Genomic DNA, 12120 nt, shown 5'->3' with positions numbered 1-12120 from the left:
CATGAAATTACCATAATTTATCCTTTGTTGCATACTTGGTTGTCCTGAATTTTCAATAATATACTATTGTCAACAATATACTATGATCTTTCTTTTACATGAATACTCCACTCACATCTTTACTGGTGGGTAAGTGGTTGGTGCTTCTCCCAAGCTAGGCCCTAAAGCAACCTCTCTTCCAGGTTGGGGCTGGGGGTCAAGGGAGGGAGAGAGAGGGAGTGCCTGGCCACTGCCCTGGTGTTCTGGAGAGAAGCCTGGGTACTGGCTGCCCTCAGCAGAGGACCTAATGGCTTTTCACGGCTGGTGACCACACTGCTGCTTGCAGGGAGGGAGGAGAGTCAAGTCAGAGAAGTGTGTGTCATGTAATTCAGGTGGGTTTTTTTTTTAATTTTTATTTTATATTGGAGTATAGTTGATTAACAATGTTGTGTTAGTTTCAGGTTGTTTCTAAACTAGGCCCAGCTGTTCCATGCAATTGCACCAAGCATCTTTGTTCCCGACTACACAGAGCCATGTCTTGGCTGGGCTCTGAAATCTCCAGGAACACACCTAGTCATAAATAGGAAATGCATTCACTTAATATTCATGAGGCAAGAGGAAGATTGATTCTTTCATTCTTGAACCAAAAAAACCCTCCCCAAACTCAGCAAATAGATTTTAAGTTCCATAAGGGCAGGAAATGTCTGCTCTGTTTGCCACTGTGTCCTCAGTGCCTAGCACATTTCCTGACACATAGCGGATAATCAACACATATTTGATGGGTAAAGAAAAAACAGGAAGTGAAAATATTGGGTTGGCCAAAAAGTTTGTTCAGGTTTTCTTCTAAGATGTTATGGAGAACCTGAACGAACTTTTGGCCAACCCAATATCTCAATCTGATAGCCAACTGGGGCTTGGTTCTGCTTTCTTCTGAGAGAAACAGGGCTCATATAGGCTTACTTCTTCAATCCTGCTGGCTAACTTGGGGAGCAGGGATATAGGACTCTGGACCTGACCCAGGTACTACTGTATGGGGACTAATTTTCTCTGTGTTTGATACATTTTTCCCCTACAAAAGGACCCATAAAGGAAAGAACCATTTCCCAAAGAATCTGTGTGGACTGCAAGATCTTGTTCCTTTGAGTGGCAACAAACCACCTTGGAATCCTTTACTAGTGGATGGTGTTGTGTTAAAACTTTTAGAAGCATTCTAAGCCTCAGAATATTAGACCTCTGTCATGGATGAGCAGATGTTTCTCTGATGACTAGCTGCTGTGCTTCTAGAAATAGCCTCAATGAATAAAAAATAATACAATTTTATTCATTCAACACTTACTAAGAACATCTTAGGTATCAGCTTTGTACCAGATATTAGAAGTAAAAATAAAAAGAAGAGATGATCATAGATATACAGGATAATACATAATTATCAGGCAGTGTGGCAAGTGATACAACTGGGTATAGACAGGGTGCTGGGGCAGCACAACTTGCTAATTCATCTCGGTGAAGTCGGGGAAAGTTTCATGGAGGTGAGCCCATTTTGACATGGGGTTTGAAGGATGGGTAGGAGTTTGTCAGGCAGAGAAAGAGGGAGTAGAAGTTCAAAATGAAGAGACTTACACAAGCCAAAGTTCAGAAGGGAATGGTGCATTTGGGACAGATGAGGCCTTTACAGCAGTTGGAGCAGGGGGTGTTGGCAGGAGAGATGAGGTTTAGAGGAGGATTTCAGATGCATCATCAAGAAGGCAATTAAGGAGTTTCTACTTTGTTGTGTAGATAATGAAGGTTTTGGTAAGGGACATTTTTCCTTCAACCATCAGTATCACCAGGCCAAATTAAGATATTTCTTCTTGATAATGACCCATCAGGAAGACCAAGAAGACTTGATTTTCTTTTCATTTGGGTTTTAGGCTTTTACATCTTCTCTTAATCCTGGTGGCATAATAATCTAAGTCTCCCTTAAGTTTTCAGTTTTACTTTTGTTCATTTATTTGTTATTTGTTTTTATATCCTAGGTGTTTTCAAAGATATCTTGTTTGCTCTGCAGTTGTTCATTTAGAAGTTAAAGCTGGGCTCAGTGATTAGACCAGTTCTAACCTATAGCTGGGATCATTTATGGAACTTATTCTACAAAATGATCTCTTTAACATTATGAGTGGTCAGGAAATGGACACATGAGACCAAAATCTACATTGTTATCGTTAAGTCTCAATGGTAATGAAGAGGGGAACCCACTTCCTCAAAGCCCTTAGGAAATCCCATTGCATTTTGGAATATTTTAGCCAAGTTAAGGCTAGGGTAAGAGATGAAGGAAAGGGAATATGAAAGAGAAGACATTAGTATCATTGTAGTCACCAAGCAGAAAATTTTAAAAGTAACATTCCAGAACAATATAACATACCATGTGCGAATTAGTATCAGATGCGCTAAGTAATTTTTTTAAAACTCTATAGTTTATCCAAACTTTAGCTTATCTATACTTTATTTGCATAAATAAACTTTAGTTTTTTCATTGAAATTTACAAATGTGTGTTGGCTTTGAATTTTCTCTTCCCAGAAGTAAGAGAAGGTCTGTTGCTAGGATCAGTGTCTGTCCTCTCTTGGGTCATTCTATTTGTGCACATTTGACTTGCCAGATAAGTTATCATTTTTGTAGTTCTGATGTCAGTTTGAATTCAAAGGATTCAGACGTCTACATCAATGTTTCTGTGACTGTTCATTTCTTTTTCTCAGTATTTTGCAAAATAACATCACTTTGTGGAAAGTGAAATGAATAGCATAAAGCAGTTTGTTCAGTTAAAAAACTATAGGACTGAGCTTTGTGACCACCTAGAGGGGTGGGATAGGGAGGGTGGGAGGGAGACGCAAGAGGGAGGGGATATGGGAATATACGTATACGTAGAGCTGATTCACTGTTATACAGCAGCAACTAAAACAACAAGGTAAAGCAGTTATACTCCAATAAAGATGTTAAAAAACAAAACAAAACTATAGGACTGAGAAAATGTCTCTCAGCTGATTTCCGTATTTTGTTTTGCAGGTGACAATGGCCAGCATTGGAATGAATAGGCAAGATTTTATGGGTGCCTGTGAAAGAACCCTTTTTACTCTTCGAATGGCAACATGGAATCAAATCTTAGACCCCTGGGTGTATATTCTTCTACGGAAGGCTGTCCTTAAGAGTCTCTACACCTTTACCAGACGCTGCTGTGGAGTACATATCATCAGCTTACATGTTTGGGAGCTCAGCTCCATTAAAAATTCCTTAAAGGTTGCTGCTATTTCTGAGTCACCAGTTACAGAGAAAGTAACTCAGCAAACAAGCACCTAGTTCAGTAGCATGGTCAATCAGTGTAGGTCTAGGACCAAATTAAGGAAAGTTTTGGCAATATTTCAGTTAAGGTATGAATACAGAAAGCCTAACTGGAAAAATCAACCCTCAGCCAGATAGTCTGGGGGGCACTTTGGTCAGATTTGGCTTTTGAAATTTGTTAAATTAACTGTATAATTGTGCATTTTCACATGTTTTTGTCAACTGGAGGTAAACGTGATGAACTAATGCCACAGGAGTCAAATTGAAAACAATTTTGGGCTTATCTGTGTTATTGATGCTTTTGGAACAAGTAACTCTCTTGAAGCCTGTAGCATTTACTTGGCCTACTACCTGTGCAGTGAAATGGCTGTTTGGGGCTGTCACTGCTCTATAGCAGTTCCTTATAGACTAGGCACAGTGAAGCGGAGTGCCCTCTTTTGATCTGGTCTGTTTTACCCCAGATTATGTAGCCTCAGTTAGTGTGTTGTCATGTCACAGTGGATTCGTTGTGGCTTTTTATAATGACTTCCACGTACGTGACGTGTGGCTGTCAGTTTGCCTGATCTTGTGAGCCTGTTTAGAATGAGCCTATCCTTGTTATATTTGACAGATATGACTGCTTGCATTTATTATTATGGAGGTCAAGTGTTGTTTGAAGATATTCTTGTTAAGTCATAGTTTTCAAGTAATCACCATTTCCTCTGAAAATTCTAGTGTGTAGTCAATAATTTTTAGAGAAACAAAGGCTCTGTGAGCACGTGTATAGGTGACATGCATTATAGCAGTTCCTAAGAAGCTCTGCCATGGATAATGCAAACCAGTAGAACTTAAACCCCAAGTGATGGATGCAAAGAACATTGGCAAATGCGCTTTACTTTTAGAGTCATTGACACAGTGTCATTTCTATGTCAGGGAACAAAAGAAACACAACCTCTAGAGAATAATATTCAAAGACCATCTGCAGCTAGTGTGGTTCTTTCCACTTACACACACACACATACACACACACACACTCTCACACACACAAAGAACATCAGAAATTTCAGTTGAAGAGGGCTCCTTAAATCTGTAATGTGGCATCTTCTAAAGCCTGTGCTACCAGTGCCGAGGAGAGGGTTGGCAATTAGCAGGCATTTTGAGACCCTTATAATGGCTAACCAAGAGATCAAGGGTTGAAATCTTTCCCCAAATTTCTCAGTGATATTTTAAACTTTAATTTTGCTTGTTTGTATAACTTAGCCCAAAGAATTTTAGTAATCATTCAAAATGTCGTGGGTCTATCACAGCATAGGGTAGCTAGTTCTGCTTTATAATAGGGAAATGCATTTCTGTAGAAAGAGTCCCTTCATTAACTGGGGTCTGTTTTAAAATTAATCTTCCCCATGAGACTGATTTTAGATTCTCTAGGAAATCTGTGCAGTTCAATTAGACTTAAATTATTATTTTCACAAATTTTTGCTTTTGACTGGTAATTTACATTGGAAGTTATTGTTAACTTTGGTCACTGTTGGTAAATTCTAATGAATACATTAAAAGAAATTGGGGCTTCCCTGGTGGTGCAGTGGTTAAGAATCCGCCTGCCAATGCAGGGGACATGGGTTCAAGCCCTGGTCCGGGAAGATCCCACATGCTGCAGAGCAACTAAGCCCGTGCGCCACAACTACTGAGCCTGTGTGCCACAACTGCTGAGGTCCGCACGCCTAGAGCCCGTGCTCCGCAAGAACAGAAGCCACCGCAATGAGAAGCCCGTGCACCGCAACGAAGAGTAGCCCCCGCTCGCCACAGCTAAAGAAGGCCCGTGCACAGCAACGAACATCCAACGCAGCCAAAAATAAATAAATAAATTAAAAAAAAAAAAACAGCCTCAGTGAAGATTTAAAGACAACTATCTTTTTTTCCAATGAATTTAAAGTACGGCAACATACATATACACACTGGCATATGATATTCTTAGTTTATGACCAGTAAATGATGAATCATACAAATGCAGGTCATTCTCATATATAGAGTACTGAGTAGGTGCTTGATACTTGCCAAAACTGGAAAGAATTTCTTGGTGCAAATGAGCATGGATGTGCAAAGTTTTTGTGCATTTTTAAACTGGCGATTACATACTGGTTATTTTAAGAGATATATATATATATATATATATATATGTATATATCTTCAGTGTATATACTTAAAAAAAAACCATTGCAGTTTGTTATCGTTGTTGTATTACATAAATGTTCTCATGTGTTTTAGGAGCACTTAAAGACTGAAAGAACTTGCAGATGGTTTAGAGGAGATATGTATTTCCTACAGTTGCTTGAGAGAGTGTTGGTGTTTTGTGAGATGAGGCACAAGGAACCAAAGCTCCATCCTTTCTCCTCAGGCTGGGTAGCATGCTGCAGCGAACACTCCCATAGAGCCTGATCTGGGAGAGATGTGGAGGAGAAACCCTCATTCAGAGTTTTAGGCCTCTTCTCCTTGTGGCTTCTACTCAAATGACAGAATTGTTGCTCTATATCATGACCCTTGGCCATTATGTCATTCTGGCCATGTGTGTCTGCATTGAGGAGATATTGTGACATGCCCATGTGTGGGAGAGTATGAGCTTAGCATGCAAGATTTGGGGGAGTGACAGGGTGGTCATTCTCTGCATAACCTGGAAGGGTTATCTCTATTATCTGAGCATAGGTTTAGGGTAACTAAATTGGTTTTATGATGCTGTTAAACTCAAAAAATAAACACCAAAAATTGAAAAAAAATTAGTCAAAGAATATGTGTGTTTACATTGTGTTAGGCTTTTTTTGTCCACAGAAAATGAAATAAAGTGAACACAACAATATGCATATCTGACTTCAGAATTTTATTTCTGTTATTATATGTATTTCAGTGTAGTCTGGCAATTTATTGTATACGAAATAATAAATGGAGCATCTACCAATAACTTTCATATATTTGTTCAAAGTACTGGAAGTAAATAGTGTTCAGCACATTTACCAGTTTTGAAGTTTTACACTCTATTTTAAAATTTATCATTAGACCATCAGAGTAACTGAATTTCCCTTCTCATTGGATAAAGTAGTAGCTAGGCAACTTCACATGCAGTTTGATCAAATTATTTCTGGGGAATTATATTACTCTAGGCAAATTACTTGAAAATAGCAGACTTTTTCTGATGTTAGTGAATTTAAAAAAAAATGAGACCAAAAAACCCCCAACAGCACATGGGTTTCTATGCTTCTGAATGCAGAGACAGATAACACTGATTCATAATTAGCTGTAAGTGTATCCCCAAAACATTAGATTGTTTGCTGATGGATTTTAGCTAGGTGATAGAAATATGTTCTTTAAACATTTTTTCTAAAGGTAGAAAGTTGCTTCTAACTATCTGTATTGCTGAAGCGGAAAATACTTAAAAGTTAACACACACACACACACACACACACACACACACACACACATATATACACAGATATATCTGTCTTGTAAAACAGATGGTCTTCTTTGATCATTTTCAGTCTTAAAATGAAAAACTTACTTCAGTTTTGTGCTAATCTGAGTTTAGAATCCAAATAAAATTATTTGTTAAATAAATAAAGTGTGAACTTTTTGTGAAACTTATTGCTAGCATCACCTATATCACCATTATTGCTCTAAATTCATTGTCTAAGGTGAGAATATAAAGGATGGGAGTGTACATTTTCCTGCTTCTTCATCTGGAGGTCAGAATATTTTACCACCTGGTAAAGAATAGTGTTGGACTTCAACTTGTTATTGACATATTTTAACAGCAGATGAAATGTTATGTGAATAAATGTATTTTGTTCTCTTCATACTTGTTGGATTGTATAAGAGAGTAAAGAGTGATATGTGTATTTTGTGGCTTCCATCAGTATGCAACTCATGTAATTTTAGTGCTTTGACTAGTTTAAAACTTTAAACAAATGATTTTTAAAAAAATAAACTTGGACTGATGTTTATCAAGAGTGGTTATTTTTAGGAAGATCATATAAAACTTGGAACTCTTGAACCTACCTAAACTTCCATTTTTACCTGCTATTAGACGGGAAGAATTTCAGCTTGTTTTCCATTATTACCTTTTGCTATCCCTTTCCTGTCCACTCTTCTGTGACATCTGCTTTCTTTCTTTTACCTGTGCCTCATTTCAGGTAGGTCATAATTCTGATGGGAATCTGATCATTTCCAAAACACAGTGGCCCAAGTATACGTGTGATAACAAGCAATCCGCAAATCTCAGTGCCATAAACCCAGAAAGGTTTGTATCTCACCTGTGGATGCTGTCCACTCAGAAGGGGAGCTCTGCTTACCGTAACCACTCAGAGACCTCAGGGGACAAAGCAGCCATCATCTTATATGTTGCTGTCTGCAGTGCTAAAGGGAACAACAGCCTGGTGAATCATGCACTAGCTCTTAGAGTTTACACCTGGAGGTGATACATATTACTTTTGCTCACACATTTCTGGCCAAAGCAAGTAATATGGCCTCACTAACTTCAAGCGGGGCAGGTAAATGCAATACTATAAAATGTCCAGGAGGAGAACTGAAAATAATTGGTAGATAGCACTAGTGATTTCCACATTAGGTAATTTTTTTTCATTATTGCCTTTCTAACGGCATTCAAACTGGAACCAGGTTTAAAAATTTTTTTTTTTAATTTAGAAACGTCATGGGATTAAAAACATTTAGGTCTCATTCACCTAAGAATCTTGTAATCTATAAAGATAAGACAGAATGAATGCTATTATATATTCCACAAGCTTTTTGAAATTAATAGAAATTTTAGATGACAAAAAAAAAAAACAAAAAAAACACCATAGAATAAAAAGTGAAAAACTTGGTTCTTAAAAATGCAGGGGGTGGGACCTTTCTGTACAATGCCTAAGAATAGCTTAATTGCAACACTGTCTGAAATAGTTCCTTTTTAATAAATGAGGATATTTGAAATTTATTTTTGCCTTTGCATTTTCAGTCTCTTTATAATTGAATATCTTGATACCTTGATATACTCTTTGCCATTGAATTTTATTGAACTGTCAGAAAACCCGAAGTAGTATAATAGCACTAGAACAAGATTAAACTACATTTCTTTTCTTTTTCTCCAAGTCTCTTCATTTTGAACCCAAACATGACAGTATATGGAATGAATCAGAAACTTGGCTAAATTTAAACCTTAGGAATCTTTAGATGTAAGTTCATATACACCAAGTGTCCTGTTCAAAGATTCTGTAGGAAGTTATTGCAAAGAATTTCTGGCAGAGCTGTCTTTCTGCCCTGCAAAAATATCAACTGAAAGTAATATGATAAGGATATGATATGCAATTATGAAAAAGTAGTTGGAAGGTTTTTACATTATCAAAAATCTCATATTTGTTAAAGTATACTTTTTAATCATCTAGTTTGTGAAAGAATAATGAAAATACTGTTTTATACACATCTTATTCATAAAAAGGAAAGGTAGAATTATTGAAATCTAAAGGAACTATATTTTGGATTTGAAGTGCCCTTTACAATTTTACTTAGGATGTAAACTCAGTCTTAGAGTTTTGTATTTAATTTCATTTGAATTATTTTTAATGTCTGATTGGTAAACTCCAAATTAACAAAGTGCATCCTGCCGTTACAGTGCTACCTTTCCCATGTTAAAGGAGGCAATTCAACACTAGTACACACCAACATCATCTTAGCTTTAAAAAATGAGATCATATGAGACATCTATTGTGTTCTGCACTTCTTAATTTCAATTGTCCATGTCAATATATTCAGAATACTCTTCTTTAAAAGCTAAATAGTATTATATAATATAAATGTGCCATAACTTAAAGAAACAATTTTCCTATTGAAGGAGAGTTGTTTTTGTTTCCAGTTATTTCCCTTTTTTAAATAATGCTATTTTGATATGCATACCTTTATACTTTGTGTGTGTGTATGTTGTGGAATTGCTGGCTTAAGACATGCTCATTTTCAATGTTCATATGCATTGCTAAATTGTGCAGTGTGTACAGCCATTCTCTTCTAAGAGAAGATGCCCTATTCCTGACATCACCACATCACCTACCGTGTATTCCAGCAATCTTTTTTTTTTTTTTTTTTTTTGCGATACGCGGGCCTCTCACTGCTGTAGCCTCTCCTGTTGCAGAGCACAGGCTCAGTGGCCATGGCTCACGGGCCCAGCCGCTCCGCGGCATGTGGGATCTTCCCGGACTGGGGCACGAACCCGAGTCCCCTGTATCGGCAGGCGGTCTCTCAACCACTGCGCCACCAGGGAAGCCCTCCAGCAATCTTTTCATGACAATAAAGTCACCAATCTTATTGGCAAAAATAAAGCATATTTAAGTCATCCATTAGGTTACTTGCATTTCACTTTGCTAATGAAGATGAGCATGTTTTCATACATTTATTAGTCATTTGTGCTTCCTCTATAAATTTCCTGTTCCTGACCTTTATCTATTTTTAATACACTCATTTTTTCCTCTTGACTTACGGGAAGACTGTGTATATTAAGGATATTATCTTTGTCAGCTTGGGCTGGTCTAATGAAGTACCATGGACTGGATGACTTAAACAACAGAAATTTATTTCTCACAGTTCTGGAGGCTGAGAAGCCCAAGATTAAGGTGTCAGTCAGTTAGATAACTGGTGAGGGCTCTCTTCCTAGCCATCTTCTTTCTGTATCCTTACATGGCAGAGAGAGAGAGAGAGAGAGAGAGAGAGAGAGAACAAACTACTGTCTGGTCTCTTCTTATAAGGGCACTAATCCCATTATGAAGACCTTGCCTTCGTGACCTCATCAAAACCTAATTACCTCCCAAAGGCCCCATCTCCAAATCCCATTACATTGGGGGATAGGGCTTAAACATAGGAATTTTGTGGGGTGGGCAGACACAATTCAGTCCATAGCAGTTATTAATACTTTTTGATATATGTTACAAATACTTTTGTACCAGGCTTCCATTTTCTTCTGCATTGAAGGTGTCTTTCACTATATGAGAATTTTACATTTTTACTTAGGTAGAACTAAACTTTTATGGATTCCTTCTTTTGTTTCTTGTTTAGAAAGTTCTTCTGTCCTCAAAGGTTATAAATATATCCCCCTATGTCATTTTCTACAATTCAAGTTTTGTTTTTTATCTTTAAATTGTGTAGTTTTCATGGAATTTATATTTTTATGTCATGTGAGATGGGTATCTAACTTTCCTTTTTAAATCCCAGCTGTATAACCAATAGATCCAACATCATGCTAGCAATTTCAGAATTTTTTTTTAAGTTATATTCTTGAAGTCTTATCTTGGGTAGATTTCTATTAGGCTTTTTGAAGTATTGCACTCAGCCCATCTGGCCTCTATTATTAACTCAGGATGGAAAACAATTGTCTAAACCACACAAAAGTAATACTACATTTAGTATTCAACAATACCACTAAGACCTATCACTACTAGGACTCAGCCTTTCAATTGTTTTTCCAGAAAAGAATACAATTTTATGTACTGCCATTTTTCCTGTTTGCCATATGTTTTCTGTGACCATCAACAGTTTCCAACTTAAGGTTAAGTGGGTTAATGAGGAGATGTATTATTTTGCTGGGGCTGTTATAACAAAGAACCACAGACTGGGTGGCTTAAACAACAGAAATTTATTTTTTCACATTTCTGGAAGGTAGAAGTCTGAGCTCAAGGTGTCAGTTGGGTTGATTTCTACTAAGGCCTGTCTCCCTGCCTTGTAGATGGCTTTCTTTTCCCTTTATCTTCGCATGGTTTTTTGTTTGTGTCTAATATCCTCTTCTGATGAGGACACCTGTAATATTGGATTAGGGTCCACCTTAGAGTTCTCATTTAACCTTAATGACCCTCTTTAACCACCCTATCTCTAAATTCAGCCACATTCTGAGGGACTGGGGAGCTAGGACTTCAACATATGCATTTCGGAGGGACACAATTCAGCCCATAACAAGAGTATAGTCTGAGACATTAAGATAAAGTTATGGTAGATGGACCATACAAGAGTTGAGTCTTACCTCAGGTTTATTATCCAGTGGTTCTCAAATGTTAGTATGCATCTCTTTTACATGGAGGTCTTGCTAAATCAGATTGCCAGGCCCCATCCCAGTGAGTGATTCAGTAGGTCTTGGGAGGAACCACCGAATTTACATTTTTAACAAGATCCCAAGGGAAGGTCCCTAGGCAATGCTGGCCTGAGGAACACACTTTGAGAACCACTGGCCTAATCAACTAGGCTAACCAGCCACAGATGGCATGATATGAAACATACAAAGAACCATGAAGCTTTTTGACAGTGCAAAACTGTACCACTGTTTTAGTACTGGCATTTTAATTATTTTCCTAAACACATTTTTTGCTCCAAGCCCAAACAAATTTGACCTGAAAAATGTAAAAACTATCCAGAAAGTGGCTAGAAGAACATGGGCTAATATAGATTGACAGTAAAAATTGTATACAAAAAGACAAAGCAGACCTAAGTGAGGCCACGGTTTAGATGCCTATAAATTTCTTACTGGTGTCAAAGGAATTTTTGTGTTATGTTGTAGACTGGCAAAATTCCCATAGTCTAAAAATATTGCTTACCTTTTAATTCTAACCAAAAGCTTTTAACAAGGTTGTTTGGATAAATTTTATATTTTCCTCCCCACACTTTCAGTGTTTATAATCTTTTTTGATCCTTGTGTTTTCCACTCTTGCTTGAGTCCAGATGATCTTAAAATAATTCCCTGCTCTGATAAAATAAATCTTCAGTCAGTTTTTGGCTTCCCAGAGGGGTACAGAGACTTTTCAGTTTCCAAATAAAATATAACACTAATACTTCTG

General features: G+C 37.4%; 1 protein-coding gene across 2 annotated transcripts in view; it reads left to right on the top strand.

Moving 5' to 3' along the window:
- The window catches only part of PTGFR (prostaglandin F receptor), a 58947-nt gene extending 51689 nt beyond the window's left edge, over positions 1–7258 (top strand). For both annotated transcript variants that reach the window (XM_019920147.3, XM_073788005.1), the window contains exon 3: positions 3020–7258. In XM_019920147.3, the coding sequence (XP_019775706.1) occupies positions 3020–3310 (291 nt within the window). In that variant the 3' untranslated portion in view covers positions 3311–7258. The remainder of the gene's footprint in view (positions 1–3019) is intronic.
- The last annotated feature ends 4862 nt before the right edge of the window (positions 7259–12120 follow it).

The sequence above is a fragment of the Tursiops truncatus genome, chromosome 1 (genome assembly GCF_011762595.2).
Source record: "Tursiops truncatus isolate mTurTru1 chromosome 1, mTurTru1.mat.Y, whole genome shotgun sequence".
NCBI classification, from domain to species: domain Eukaryota; kingdom Metazoa; phylum Chordata; class Mammalia; order Artiodactyla; family Delphinidae; genus Tursiops; species Tursiops truncatus.
The sequence above is the reverse complement of the archived record's forward strand: the minus strand, read 5'-3'. Positions and strand labels throughout refer to the sequence as shown.